Source organism: Petaurus breviceps, unplaced genomic scaffold (genome assembly GCF_028583685.1).
Source record: "Petaurus breviceps papuanus isolate PSGF00001 unplaced genomic scaffold, PetGlider_PUasm1.0 140, whole genome shotgun sequence".
NCBI lineage: Eukaryota > Metazoa > Chordata > Mammalia > Diprotodontia > Petauridae > Petaurus > Petaurus breviceps.
The window spans coordinates 43285541-43301500 of NW_027185698.1; the positions used below are offsets into that span (position 1 = coordinate 43285541).

Below are 15960 nucleotides of genomic sequence, written 5' to 3' on the forward strand. Positions count from 1 at the left end.
TCTATCTATCTATCTATCTATCTATCTATCTATCTATCTATCTATCTGTATGACAGTATGGGCTTATACCATATCACAATAGGCTCAAAATGAATATGGGACATGAATGTGATTGGTCATGCCATGGAAAAGGTTATGAATGATGGGAATTGAGTACCTTTCAAAGCAATGAAACTTTGACTAGGGCAAGAATTCTTAATCAAATGAGGGCTACAGGATACCACGAAAGACAAAATAGGTAATTTTGACTATGTGGATTGAATAGCTTTTTTATTAACAAAATCAATGCATTTAGAAAAAAACAGAAAAAGTTTCAGTTGGGGAAAAAGCTTGCATGTCAGATAACACTGTTACTAATTTCTAAGACATGTACAGTATTAACAAATTAACATCAAATAAAGAGACATTTCCCATTGCAAAAGTGATCAGAGTTTATGAACAAAGTTTCTCAAAAGAATTGCAAGCTATTAACTTTATGAAAGTTTACTCCAAATCACTAGTAGTAAGAGAAATGTATTTCAAAACACTGAGGTTTCACATTGCACTCAGCAAATTGGCAAGGATGACAAAATATGTAAGAAGTCATTGTTGAAGAACCTATGAGAAGACCAGTACACTAAATCACTGTGGAACTGTCTATTGTTTGAACCACCCTAAAAAGTAATGTGGAATTAAGCTGCAAAAAAGACTAAAATTTCCATAATCTTTAACCCAATGATCCCATTTCTGGCATATTAGCTGAGGATATAATAACAAGGCCCCCCCCCCTACACCAAACTGTTTATAGCCATACTTCTTACAGCAGCAAGGAATAGTGTGTTAGTATTGTACCATAAGAAGCAACAAAAGTGATTTCTGGGATTTCATACCTGAAGACTTATATGAACTGATTCAAAATTAAATAATCCAAACCAGTAAAACAATATACCCAGTGACTGTTAATGTAAACAACAAAGCAGAACAAAAACTTGAAATTGAATGCTGCATAATTAAAGTGACTAATTTTAGTCCTAAAAACATGTTGAGAAAAACACTTCCCTCCCTTCATTGTAGAGGTGGTTGATTAAGGATGTGCTAACACAGTATGTTTATTGAGTTTGATACTCATTTTTTCCTTCTTAATCTTTGTTACTAAGAATTAGTTCAATTAATAGGTTTACATGAGAAGAAATATTTAGAAATGAATGTGATATAAAAATATGGAAGAAAAAAATTATTAAAAATCTACCTGCCAGGGATGGAGTCAAGATGACAGAGTAGAAACAGGACTTCTGTGGAGCTCCTGCTTCCACCTCCTCCAATTCATGTAAAAAGTGACTCTGAACAAAATTGGGAGCTACAGAACTCACAAAATGACACAGAGAAGCTAACTTCCTGCTGAGGACAGCCTGGCAGGCCGGCAGGAAGTGGCCAGCAGAACACTCTGGGAGCTGAGCCCAGCCCTGTGTGTGCCAGAGGTTTTAGCGTCAGGGTGGCCAGAACCAGCCTTTGGCTGGAGGGACTTCAAATCACCAGTAGCTATGGTGGTTTGCAGAATTATCAATTCATAGATGCTAAGGACAAAGTGAGAGATCAGTGCAGTGTGGACTTGGGGACCTGTGAGTTCAAGAGTGTGGTCTGGCCTTTGCCCCTGGGGTGAGAAGCAGCTGAAGCATGATGGCCATGTAGCCACTACCACGTGGCTGCTTCAGATCTCCTAGCCTGCAGATTGTAGGGGGACAAAGAAACCATTCTGAGGGGTAATCAATCTTGCTTTAACCTGCTTGGATCTGGATTGCACTCTAGAGTGGAGGTCCTGGAGTGCGTGACCAGTTTGCCAGAGCATGGGGAGACTTCAGAGAAGGCACCTCCTAACTAATAGCTCCAGCAACTGAGAAAACCCCAGCCATTGGGACAAAGCTCCCCGCTCTGGTAGCAGAATTCTACTGTGGCAAAGAGCTCAAAAGTCAAGAAATTGAGTGGAAAAATGAGCAAACAAGGGAAGCAAGGCAAGCACAGTAATCCAACTTTGGACTCCTTTTTTGGGTACAAAAGGGGCATGGAACAGGAGGAAGATAGCAAAGTCAGAACTCCTGCACCAGAAGCTTCCAAGAAAATAATAGGCTGCTTACAGGCCATAGAGGAGCTTAAGAAGGATTTTGAAAACCAAATAAGAGAAGTGGAGGAAAAAATTGGGAAGAGAAATTAGAATAATGCAAGAAAACTATAAAATGAGAGTCAACAACCTGACTGAAGAAAATAACACCTAAAAAAATAGACTAACTCAAATGGCAAAAGAGGCTCAAAAGGGCAATGAGGAGAAGAATGCCTTAAAAAGACAAATTTGCCAGATAGAAAAAGAATCTCAAAAGTTCACTGAAGAGAATCATTCCTTCAGAATTAGATTGGAGCAAATGGAAGCTAGTGACTTTAAGAGAAATCAAGAAACTATTAAACAGATCCAAACAAATGAAAAAAATAGAAGGCAATGTGAAATATCTCACTGAAAAAACCACTGACCTGGAAAATAGATCCAGGAGAGATAATTGAAAAATTATTGGACTACCTGAAAGTCATGATCAAAAAAAGAACCTAGAAATCATCCTCCAAGAAATTCTCAAGGAAAATTGCCCTGATGTTTTAGAACCAGAGGGCAAAATAGAGGTTGAAAGAATCCACCCATCACCTTCTGAAAAAGATCCCAGAAAGAAAACTCCTAGGAATATTATAGCCAGGTTCCCAGAGTTCCCAGATCAAGGAGAAAATATTGCAAGCAGCCAGGAAGAAATAATTTGAATACTTTGGAAACACAATCAGGATAACACAGGATCTGGCAGCTTCTACACTGAGTGATTGAAGAGGCTTGGAATATGATATTCTGGAGATGAAAGGAACTGGGATTAAAACCAAGAATCACCTACCCAGCCAAACTAAGTATCATGTTTCAGGGGAAAATGTGGTCATTCAATGGAATAGAGGACTTTCAAGCATTCTTTGCTTGTTTGTTTGTTTTCCTTTTGGAGGGCAATTGGGGTTAAGTAACTTGTCCAAGGTTACACGGCTAGTTTTTTGTGGGGGTGTTAAGTGTCTGAGGCCAGAACCGAATTCGGGTCCTCCTGACTCCAGGGCTGGAGCTTTGCGCACTGCACCACCTGGCCGCCCCACTTTCAAGCATTCTTGATGAAAAAACCAGAGTTGAATAGAAAATTTGATATTCAAATACAAGAAGCAAGAGAAGCATGAGAAAGTAAACAGGAAGAAGAAATCATAAGGAACTTATCAAAGTTGAATTACTTACATTCCTACATGGAAAAATGATAACTGCAACTTATGAAACTTTTCTCAGTATGAGAATAGTTGACGGGAATAGAAATGTGTGTGTGTATGTACACATACATTTATGTCTATATGGGCGTATGAATATGTATGTGTTTATATGTGTACAGGTATACATAGACAGAGGATACAGGACCAATTGAATAGGAAGGGATGATACTTAAAAGGTGAAATTAAGAGGTGAGAGAGGAATATAATGAGAGGAGATGGGGAGAGACAGAATGGGGTAAATTATCTCATATAGAAGAGGCAAGGGAAAACTGTTACAATGGAGGGGAAGAACAGGAAAGCAAAAGGGAATGAGTCAACCTTATTCTCATTGAATTTGGATTAGGAAGGGAATAACATACACACTAAATAGGGTATCTCAACCTACAGGAGAGTAGGGAGGAAGGGGATGAGAGGGGGGATGATGGAAGGGAGGGCAGGCTGGGGGGGAGAGAAATTGGAAGCACTCACTTTTGAAAAGGGAGATCAAAGTAGAGAATAGAACAAGTGGGGTGTGGGATGGGATGGAGGGAAATATAGTCAGTCTTTCACAATATATCTACTATGGAAATGTTTTGCATAGCTACACATGTGCAACCTATATTGAATTGCTTATCTTCCCAGTAAGGGTGGGTGACGAGGGAGGTAGGGAAAGAATCTGCAATTCAAAGGTTTAAAATCAAATGTTTAAAAAACATTATTATTATTATTTTACATCTAACTAGGAAATATGATATACAGGCACTGGGGCATAGAGATCCACCATGCCCTACTGGAAAGTCAGAGGGGAAATAGGGGAAGTTATAGAAGAGAACAAATTGGGGGAGGGGAGATTCAGTGGGATCTCTGTTTGGGGGTGGTAGGTAGGGGAAAAATGGGGAGAAAATTTGTAATTCAAAATCTTGTGGAAATGAATGGTGTAAACAAAAAAATAAATAAATTACAAAAATATCTACCTGCCAGTAACTGCTTCACTCTCTTTAGAATGCTCCTTTCCTTTGTTACTGAATATTTTTTCCTCAGGATTTCTTTTGATTTTTAATTTTTTGGCTTTTTTGAGGGGGGCGGGCAGGGCAATTGGGGTTAAGTGACTTGCCCAAGGTCATACAACAAGTAAGTATTAAGTGTCTGCGGCCGGATTTGAACTCAGGTCCTCCTGACTTTAGGGCTGGTGCTCTATTCACTGTGTCACCTAGATACTCCATCTTCAGGATTTCTTGAGAGCTTTACCTCCCTCTCGGAAAGACTTCCATATAATCCCTTCTGTGAACCCTTTGAAAATCTGCTCCCTTAAAGCCTAGAGTTCACGTCAAACTTTACTTGGATTTCCTTTCCTTCTATAACACAAATTCTAAAATAAAAAGAGCAAAAAACAAGATTGAAACCATAAATGCATTTTGGAGATAGGGAATGCATGCAGCCATCAAGAAAGTGGCAAAGGTTTGAGGAGACAGATTAAATTAAAAAATAGTCCTGCATTTTGCCACTTGATTGGTACTTAATACAAGACTTGACTCTCAACTCCTGCAACCAGTTTGCTATTTCTTTTGGATTTTGGTGTTCACATAGTGATGTTTTACCTAACCTAAAATTTTCATAGGAATCACAGTATTATAGTTCTCATTTCTAATTGTTTTCTTATTAGAAATTAGAGAAAACAAACCATTCTGTAACATTGAGAAGTAAACAATTCTAGGGAATTCAAGCCAATATTAATATTTCAGAATATTATTACTTAGAAAACAGTTAATAGATCTGTCACTTCCTTCAGTAACTAAGCAACTATAGTTATGAATTATTTTCATTTTTATTCTCATTAAAAATTGCTGCATTTATGAAATTGCTCACCCAAAAGGGTGTTAAAATTAAAATGTTTATTTGACTTTAATCAAATATATTAAGCTATTTGGAGAGACAAAATTACAGCATTTTGTAATTAAAACATAACACTTTGTTGTCTTTGTAGTTATGTCTCAGCCATGGTACCAGTAAAATCACCAAAAGAATATTATGTACAACAGGAGGTAATCGTGCTTTTTTGCGAAACAGTGGAGAGGTAAGAATATAACATATACTAATTCATTATGCTTTTTGTTTCCTGCATTTTAATCTTTCATAGGATAAACAAGTAACTGATTATTATGAAATATCATTTCCTAAGGGATGGGTAGAGGTGAGGATGGGGGAAATTCTGCTTTTCTGTGGAGGATAAAGACCCAAAATCATTACTTGTAGCTACGTAGGGCCTAGCTAGATTAGTGTTGAAACTTTTGAGTATTTTTCTTGTGGAGACTGTAATAAGAATGTAAATTTTGAAGATCTTCCCTGCCCCTAGGCTAATGTGCACCTGAAGCCTGGGGTGGGAGGCTTGTTTTTTCAGTAGATACAATGTAATAAGAATGTAAATTTTAAAGATCTTCCCTGCCCCTAGGCTAATGTGCACCTGAAGCCTGGGGTGGGAGGCTTGTTTTTCAGTAGATACTTCTTGATTAGCCAGTGAGTCAATAAGGTTGTTACATTCTCTGAGCCAGGAGAAGGCTATATAAGCCCTGATATGTAGCTTTGTTTTGGGACTCACTTTGAGAAGTGTTCTGTGATTTGATCTGAATTATGGGAAGCCGTTGTTGAGAGTCCCCCGGCTTTGAAAAACCCAGAATGTGGTAACCCAGATGTTGACTGGGTATGGATGTAATGGTTGGACAGTTTGGAAATCTGTCTACTTGATGTTTCTGTCTTGATAATTATGTCTGTATACTTTGAGGTTCAGGGTGCTGACCTTTTCTCCTGAACAAGGTAAAGGATATATGTCTGACTGATTAAAGTAAGCTTGTTAACCCATTTTGATTTGCTTTACTTTGGCAAAGCAGATCCAAGAACCTGTGTGAGCAGGCACCTTGGGGACACTGGGGTGCTTGCTGCAACAGAGACCTATGTTAAATTATTTAGATACAGATAAATTGTCAGCCAGTCAGTCAACAAGCATTTATTCCACACTTACTGTGTGCCAGGAACTGTGCTAAATATTGAAGATATAAAGAAAGGTAAACACAGTTTAATGGAGTTGGCAGCTATCAGCAAGAACTCAAACAGGTAGCAAGGATGGGTTGAAGCTAACAAGATTAAAATTAGCATTCAATATTTCAGGGACTGTCATTTCATTGATTCAGTTTATTTGGACAACATTTATTAAACACCTAACATGTACAGGATAGTGTAGCTAAACAAAAATGAAATAACCATTCTTTTTCAAGAACTTGTGTTCCATCAGAGCAGGTTTCAGGGGAAATGGACAGAGAATATAGACTGTAACCTTATGTAAGGAAATAGGAGGTCATGTGAGGAGGAAGAGAATATTTACAAGGCAAGGGAGGGCCTGGGGTGTATCAGGAAAGACTATATGTATTTGGTAGATGAGGCTTAAATGAAGAAAAGGATTCTAGAAGGTAGCATTGTAGATATTGGGGACACATTCTGTGAAGGCACAGAGACCAAAAATGAATTCTTAAATTTGGATTATGTTCACTGGAGCTTTATAAATGTTATGAAAAGAAATATGAAATGAGTTGGGAAAGGTAGACAGGAGCCAGACTGTAAATGGCTTTAAATGTCAGGCTGAGAAATTAATGTTTTATCCTTGAGACAGTAGGGAGCCAGTGAAGGTAAATGTGCAAGGGAATTACTTAGCCAGATTGTACTCTAGGAAGGATATTTTAACAACTATGTGAATAAAAGATTAGGGGGAGGAAGGGCAAGAACCAAATAAACTAATTAGGAAGCTAGTGCAATAACCCTGGCTGGAGGGGATAATGGCCTGGGCTGTAGTCATGGTGTAAGTGGAGAAAAGGGGACAGATTATGTCCCTGTCGACCTGGGACTTTGTCATCCACTCCTGGCCCCAAACCCTTTGGGACTTCAGGACCTTTTCATCTGCCGTGAAGTTGACCTTGCTTCTATGTGATAGCTCTCCCAGTTAGAACTTGAGCTACTAGAGAAGAGGGACTATATTACTTTTTCAGTTTGTACACTCAAAGATTAGTAAAGGACTTTTCATTTGTTCATTCAGGACTTCTTAGGGATCATAATTCTGGATCCAATAGTATAATACTGCTTTGACAGCAGAAAGTTGCTTTCTAAAAGTCTTGACTTCTTTGCAAAACTTTCCTGCATTGGTGAACTGGTTTAGGAAGTAAAGGATCCTTCTGTGGTTCTCCTTCCAATCAAAATTTAAAAGGTTTTTTAATTTTTTTTTTTTTTTTTGCTTTTTGGAAGGCAATTGGGATTAAGTGACTTGCCCAGTGTCACACAGCTGGTTTTTTTTTTCTTCGGTGTGTGTGTTGTGTCTGCGGCCGGATTTGAACTCAGGACCTCCTGATTCTAGGGCCAGTACTCTATTCACTGCACCACCTAGCTTCCCCAAAAGGTTTTTAAAGTGATATTACAGGGGATTGTGGAGTGGGGGATACAGCTATAAGATATCAGTTATTAACAGTGACATCACCAAGGAAAATGGTGAGTTAACCATACTCTGTAACATCAGTTCCTTGTCTAAGGTGTTTGTTTCCTACTAATTTGATCAGTGTAGCTGGATGGAGAAGTGGGGAGGAGGGAAGAATTTTGCATTTGGATTAGTGAATTGGTGTAAAAAAACAAAAAATTGACAGCCATTACTTTATTTTTTCCCTCATTGAAATGGAAATTTTTCTGACTGTCCATTTGTATGGACAATGTATTGCTGAAAAAGTAACAAGTTATTAATAATTTTCTTTTTTTAATTGGCTAGAGCTCTAAAGCTTGGATACCTCACTCAAGACATGATTGATGACTATGAACCAGCATTAATGTTTACAATTCCAAGATTAGCCATTGTATGGTAAGTATTAGACAATATTTGGGAGGTTTCGCTATTTCATTTGGTACCTTTGGAAAAGGCAAATTGTTTTGAGGAAATCTGGTAATATGGTATGTAAGACAACAGAAACCAGGATTGTTTTAAGGTGATATTAAATAATAACTACATTTTGCATAGAATTTTGTGCTTTCCAAAGACATTTACTTATATTTTAATGTTTAATATTTTCAACAACTTTTTGAAGTAAATAGGGCAAATATTATTATCCCCATTTAAGAGATGAAGATAATAAGTCATAGAAAAGTAAAGTGACTTGTACCAAGTCATACAGCTCATTAGTAATACAGCCAGAATTAGAACCAAGCCTTCCTGATTCTTAGTCTAATTTTCTTGATACAGCACCAAAATACATCCCAAAAGATAAATTGCCACCACCTTTTTTAAACCATGGAAGTAATCTACTGTGATGTAGGGAATGAAAGGCCTTTTACAATATTCCTCTTTTGCCATTATTATTGTATCTTGAAAATGGAATACTTGATGTTTTATGACCAAGGTGGATAGTGACTTCAGGAAAGCACCAGAGCTTTATCATACAAAGCTATACATACTGGGCAGTCCCCACATGCTTCCAGTGCAGGACATGGGATGGAGCACAGGTAAAATCAGGTTGCAGGATGCCCAGAGCACAAAATCAGTGACAAACAGAAATCTGCTTCAGGAGTCCCAGAAAGAGCCATATCCCAGAGTGAAAGAGCCCTGTGGAATTGTCAGAGATGATGGGCTCAAGATCCCTTGTTGAAACTGAGATGGGAGCAGTCAGGAAGTACAAATACACCGAATCATGGTGCTGGCATATACACTGCAGGGATTCAGGATAAATTGTACTAGGGAGGGGCAGTGGGCATTATTCTCTGTCTTAAGTCTCTCCTTGGCCAAATCCAAGACCTTCTCTCAGTCCTCCTCCCTCTCTGCAGCATTTGTCATTGATGACCACCCTTGCCTCTTTGATGCACTCTCCTTTCCATGTTTTTGTGGTGTTGGTCTCCCACTTATCTGACCCTTCCTCTCTGGGCTTCTGCACAGGTTTATCATTATTATCCCATGCTCTGACTATGGGTATCTCCCTAGGCTCTGCCCTCCCCTCTCCTATCTTCTTCTCTCTTCTCCCTACACCTTCTTTTCCAGTGACCTCATTAGTTCCCAGGGTTTTCATTATCATCTCTTTGTAGATAACTCCCATATATGTGTGTACATACATATACACATACATGTATATGTTGCAGGAAGCTCCAGATGTATGTGTGTATGTGTACTCTAGCCTGAGTTTCTAAGTCTCCCTCCTAAACTCCTTCTAGGTATATAATTCCAACAGCCTCTTGAACATTTCAGACTAGGCATCCAAGAAGTATCTCAGACTCACCATGTCTAAAATAGACCTTGTTATCTTTCCCCAAAAAATCCGCCTCCTCCGGGCACCCAGTTTCTGTAGAGGATTAGATTATCTGGCCACCCCAATCTGAAGTTTTGCCATCCTCCCCACCCTTCGCACAGTGTCAGCTCAAGCACAGAGTCACGTCCTCACTCTTGTTGCTACATCCACATCTCTCTCATGAGTTCCCGTCTCTTACTTATATGACCACCATCTTGGTTCAAGACTTCCTCGCCTCTTGTGTCTACTAAAACAATAGCTTCCTAGCTGGTCTCCTTGCCTCAAGTCTCTTCCCCCTCTAACCTATTCTGTCACACAGCTGGCCAAGTGAGCTTCCTATAGTGCAAGTCTGACCACGCCTTCTTCTTGTTCAGTCATTTCAGTCGAGTCCAACTCTTCACGACCCCTTTCTGGGGTTTTCCTGGCAGAGACACTGGAGTGGGTTTGCCATTTCCTTCACTGGCTCATTTTACAGATAAGGAAACTAAGGCAAACAGGGTAAAGTAACTTGCCAGAGTCATACAATTAGCAAGTATAGGGGGCTAAATTTGAACTCAGATCCTTCTGATTCCAGGCCTGGCACTCTATCCACTGCACCACCTAGCTACCCCCTAATCGCATCACTGTCTTGCGTAATAAACTTAAATAGCTCTGTATTGCCTCTGAAATCAGCGATAGATACCCTAATATGGCGTTTAAACACTGCACAACCGACCCCCTAACTACTTTTACATCCTTGTGAAGCATTATTCCTCTTTTTGTACACAAACTGGCCATATTGCATCATTTCCCATCACCCTGTATTTGTACTCTGCCTGTCCCACATAACTGAAATATGCTTGCTCCTCACCTACAGCCTCTTAGACTCCCCTGTTTGCTTTTAAATTGTCCCAGTATCTTTTTGTACAAGACCTTTCCTGGTCTCCTAACTACACACTTCTGCCCCACCCTGCACTGTATTTATTTTGAATCTATTTTGCGTGTATCAGTATATTGACAGAATATAAACTCCTTCAGGAGAGGAACTGTTTGAACTGTTTGTTTTTTGTCTTTGTAGCCCCAGTGTCTGGCACAGAGTAGGTGTTATCTAAATGTTTTCTGCTTGACTAGGTTAAAATCTGCAAGGCCAGTAAATGGAGACATAGAACTGTATAAAACCTAGGGGAAAATCATTCAGACTTTCTTATTGCCTAAAAGGAAAATGCAGTGAAATTAAGCATTTTTTTTGCATCATTATTGTAAAATTGGAGGAATTGGAGATAGGAAGAGATAGAATGGTGTAACCTTCTCCTTACAAGACTGCTTTCCTCCTGAACACATTTCATTAGTGAAAGAAGGTGGATGAAGAGGGCAACCTGCGTGCCTGGTGATTCAGATAGTTAAGGTTCAGGTAGTCTGGATTTAGTAGTCAAGGAGTTTCTCTCTCCCTACTGCAAAAAAGGGTCATATTGTAAGGAAATATGGTCATGGGATCAGTTGACACCAACTTCAAGTAATTGTGGTAATTTGTCTTAATACGGGGTTGGTGCACGTTTTTTAAGATTTGGGAAGAACCTTTGAAAATAGAGGCTAGGAGTTTATTTATATTATTCAGTTTATTCAGAATCAGGGCTTCTTTTCTTTCCTACCGCCTCCCACAAAATAATATGCAGTATTATTCACTTCACTGTGTTTGCTAATGTGGAAGGAGAGATAATTATCAGAGTTTCCTTAAGCTTCTCCAGCAGATGTTGCAGCTATGGCAGGTGCAGTTAATAAATGTGTAACTATAGTTTTTCATAGGAGGAACTTGCTTCTAGAAAAAATACAAATGCCAACTAAATATTTATGGAACTTCACAATCATATTCATGTTATTTTTTTTTAGTTAATGAAATATTTTGGAAATTCAAAGAAAATTAGACTGACTGTATTCCTGCATCCGGAGGCTTTAAAATTTTTATATTCCTATTCATATCTCTTTGCCTCAAGGCAACAGTGAGATTGTTCTTTGTTTATTTAAATTGTTAGGTTTCCTTTTCCTTAAGGTTCTTTTTTCAAAAAGTAAAAAAGAACAAAGCGAAAGGCAGTGCCTTTTTTTTTTTTACTGCAGTAGAGAAAATGTAGCTTAAAACCTGACTTAAACTTTGAGAAAATCATTTGTTTGAGGTGTTTTTTTTAATTAAGTAAATGTATATGGATATTTTCTGTTTCTATACCACTTACATTTCTCATTGTATCCTTCCCCTTCCTAAAGAAAGCCATCCGTGATAATAAAGAACAAAAAATAAGGAGAAAATAGTTCGGCAAAACTAACCAGTAGATCAGATTCAATAGGTCAGAAAAACCACACGGTCTTCCACACCCATACCCCCTCTCTTGCAGAGAAGCAGCATTGGGTGGGACAGTTCAGAAGGGCAGGGGAAGGAGAAAGCGCTTTCTCTACTCTCTTTGTGGCCAAGTTTGATTGTTAGTATATCGCCAGTTTCTGTTTTGTTGTTCTTTGTGTTTCTATCACCTTAGTCCTTGTGTATATTGTTTTCTTGGTTCTGCTTGCTGCTCTCTGCATAATTTATATTTTCAGTATCCTTTGTATTCATTATAGTCAACATTTCTTATTGGACAGTAATATTCCACAGTGATTTTGCAGAGCTCTTTGATAATTTTGATTGCAAAGAGAGGGATTGCTGGCATGAACAACCTTAAGGGTTGCTTTGAATTTACGTGAATGTTGTGCTTTTTAGAGAAGAGTTAAACCATATGATATCCTTCTGTTTTATCAGTTGCATTAATGAAAAAAATCTCATTTTCTAAGCGGATTTTTTGCTTTGAAGTCAAGCCAGTTTCTAATTAAAATATAAGAGTTTCCTCTCCCATCTTTGTACTTCAGCTTATACCAGTAAAGGAATTAGTAAGAATGGGGCTATTTAAAAGAAATAGATTAATCACTTAGCTAATGTCACCCTAAAAATTCTTACTTCCCTCTTAGTTCTAAGGGAACAATTTTTTGGCTCCATCATCCTGAGATTATATTCAAGGACCCTCATCTAGCCTCAGACAAGAAATGAGTCAAACATATCCAGGTAGTGCTCCTCTAAAATAAAGTATGTACAGATGAATGCTTGGGCCACAACAGAATATAGTATACTAGCTTACATCCACCAAGGACATGGTTTAAAAGTCATTCTGAGGCTAAAAACTCATTTTCTTTGAAATTCTTTTCAAATTATTCACTTTTACAATCATCCTGGTGTCAGTATGGAAAAAAAGCCATGCACTGATAGTTGTACTGATAGTTATAGAAAGTTATTACATATACCTCTTTTTAAAAAGTTTTAATCTTATTTTTATTGATAACTTTTGTTTAATAACATTCTTTTCTGAATATAAACTTATAGTGGGCCATCCCTGTAACAAAGATATCAAAAAGAGAGTGGGGGGAAAAAAGCAGTTTAGCAACTTCAACCAAAATATTGACCAATATCCACATCCCACATCAAAGGGTGATTGGTCATGTCCCTCTTATATTAAAGAAGAGAGAGTATGTATAGACCAAAAAATATATATATGTTTCTAGGTATTTTTGCTTTATTTAGATGAACACTTATTTTTTTAATGTGGTAAACCAGGCCTTTTTTTCCTATCTAATTCATATTTTTCACAGCTCTTCCTGTATTTATCAATAATTATTCCTCAGTGTTTTGACTGTGTTTTATTCTAGATCAGAAAGGATTGATTCAATTTTTATTCATGTAAAACTTTCCTTTAAACATGACCAATCCCCAGAAACCCAAATCCCATTTTCTTCTGATTAGCAGAAACAGGATAGCTTTCCTGGAAATCTTAAATACTTGGGCCAGTCATAAAATGATTCCTGGGCAGGCCCAAGGAATTTTCGTTGAACCCCAAGGAACTGCCACTTGGATATGTGTCCTCCTTCCCTGCCCATACATCCAAGGTTGCAGCCCTGGTATACTGTTCTAAAAGTGAGGTCCAGGCGCCTGCTTCCATGGTCCTGCATGGTACCCCACCCAACCAAGACACATGTAGACATACATCTCTGGTCACCAGGGAGATAGTGCCACAGCATCAAAAAATTCTCCCTCCCATTCTTGGTACCTGTATGCCAGGTCTCCCAGAGAGGGGTATTGGAGAGATAGCTCTCAGTAAACCAGCCTCCAAGACAAGAGAATGCCTAAGACACCAAGGTGGGAAAGAGAGAACTGGGATGGCATCATACTACATTATCATAGTGCAAAGTCTCTGAAATACCACATTTTAAGTTTTCAAGTTTGAATTTTGGCCACCCAGGAGCATATCTCCTAGACTGCAACATTTTCCCTATATTTATCCTCTGATATTATTTCTTGTGTCCTTTTTTATGAAAACAAGTTAACATGTTAGGTGGGATATGCCAACTTTAAGGTATGAATGGAGTTTAGATTTTGAAGGGGCAAAGGGTAAAGATGGGAGTAAAAGAATATTAAATAAGAAATGGCATACCTGGAAGTAAATAAGGTCATGTGCTGAGGATGGCACAATTTATAATTTAAGATGAGGACAAAGTGCTCAAACTACAAGTCAAAGGAAGAAAAGAGAGGTGTCCATTTTAATTACCTTGGAAGACTTCAGCAATTACTTTATCTGATGACCAGGCTGCTAAGAAAAGAATCTATGAAATTATAAATTACACAAGACTATAATTAACATTCTCATTCATGCAGAAAACAATTTTTATTAGAGATGTCCTGTAAATGACTATTAGTACAGTTTTCTAACCTTTAGAAATATGTATTCTTCCAGTATCCAGGTTAATGAAAGCAAGCAGCATGTTATCTCTTGAAAGCTCACTCTGTTTCATTTTTATGTCCACAATACCCACTCATGTCTAGACAGACAAGCTGAGTTAGGGGGTCACATCCTTGGATTCACTCACACAGCAGCTGAGGCTGTTAATAGGGAGATTCAAACTATTGCAAATTGGGAAGTTAATGATATGACAGACACATTGTCATAAATTTCTCCTCTCCTCTTTTATTAGAGGTACTTTTTGGACCTACAATACAATCTAGGGAGTAGTTAGAAGAAGAGAGAGAAACTAGAAATGAAATGAGGGACAATAAGTACGGTAGTAGAAGACTGGGACCTTTTTTACATCTCCCCTGAATACTGACTATTTAGTAGAGACCCCAGACCACAACAGGAAATCACTGTCTTTGCCATTTGTCTCTTCAGTTCCAAACTCTCTTGGATTTCTGATTCTGGGGCAGCAGCCAGTATCTGCTGCTTCAGTGGTGCTTGGAGTCATCTCTCCCCTGCCTTCTTGATTCCAACATAAGGAATCCCATGCATGACGCAGTCCTGTCAATATTTCTTTGAATGATTGGAATTACAGTTCTCCAGGTCCATGGGTTCAAGTCTTGTCCCTTGTCCTTCCTACTGTGTGACTCTGGACAAATTAAAAATTCAGTGTCTCACTTTCCTTATGACAATAATCATATTACCTTCCTACAGGATGGCTGTGAAGAAAATACCTTACATCACTATATATTTATATAGATGTTTGATGTAGCTATAGATAGTTAGATGAAGTTATTTAGGCATGACTTATTATTAAGGATCCCATGTTATCTTTTTTTCCCCTAAATTGTCCTAAAGAATCTGTTTAACAAATTGTTCTAAAATTTTGCCAGGGGCAAATATCAGTCTGACTATACTTCTCATGACCCATATTTTCACCTTCTTTAAAAATAACAATGTCTTTTGTCCTTCTCCAGTTTGCTGATGTAGTTAAACAGCTGCATCTAATCTTACATCAGTCACTTGCTAGCTGTGTAACCCTGGGCAAATCATTTAATTTATCTGAGCCTCAGTTCCCTCATCTTAAAATGGGGGATAATAATAGTACCTACCTCATAAGGTTGTTAGGAGGATCAAATTAGATAAGAATGTATTTAAAGCACTTTGCAGATTTTATTGAGCTAGTCAGATGTGAGCTTTCATCTGCCTTCAGCATGTCTAGCTGTGGAATTCTAATTTTTCTGTAGATTTTCTTAAAGTCCAGGCTTTGTGCTATCTATTCATCCCTCCCCTTTTTTTCTTTTTATTACCAACTCCAAGATAATGCAGTTACTTTCTCCCAAGGTTGTTCCCATTTCTGCATCTCCAGCTAATTTTTCCTATATTGGTTAGGATTTTCAAGAGTGGCTACTGTTTATCTTGTTTCTTTCTTTATCAAGTGAAAAGATGAAATTGTCACCAACCCTTCTCCTCTCTCTCTCTGTCTCTCTCTCTGTCTCTCTCTGTCTCTGTCTCTCTCTCTGTCTCTCTCTGTCTCTGTCTCTGTCTCTGTCTCTCTCTGTCTCTCTCTCTCTGTCTCTCTCTCTCTCTCTCTCTCT

The 15960-nt window shown here is 38.3% G+C and overlaps 1 protein-coding gene across 2 annotated transcripts in view; it reads left to right on the plus strand.

Annotated features, from left to right (window-relative positions):
* The window catches only part of ZFYVE28 (zinc finger FYVE-type containing 28), a 221647-nt gene that overhangs the window by 100732 nt on the left and 104955 nt on the right, over positions 1–15960 (plus strand). For both annotated transcript variants that reach the window (XM_069071004.1, XM_069071015.1), the window contains exons 5-6: positions 5270–5359; positions 8084–8173. In XM_069071004.1, coding sequence (XP_068927105.1) covers positions 5270–5359; positions 8084–8173 — 180 coding nt within the window. The remainder of the gene's footprint in view (positions 1–5269; positions 5360–8083; positions 8174–15960) is intronic.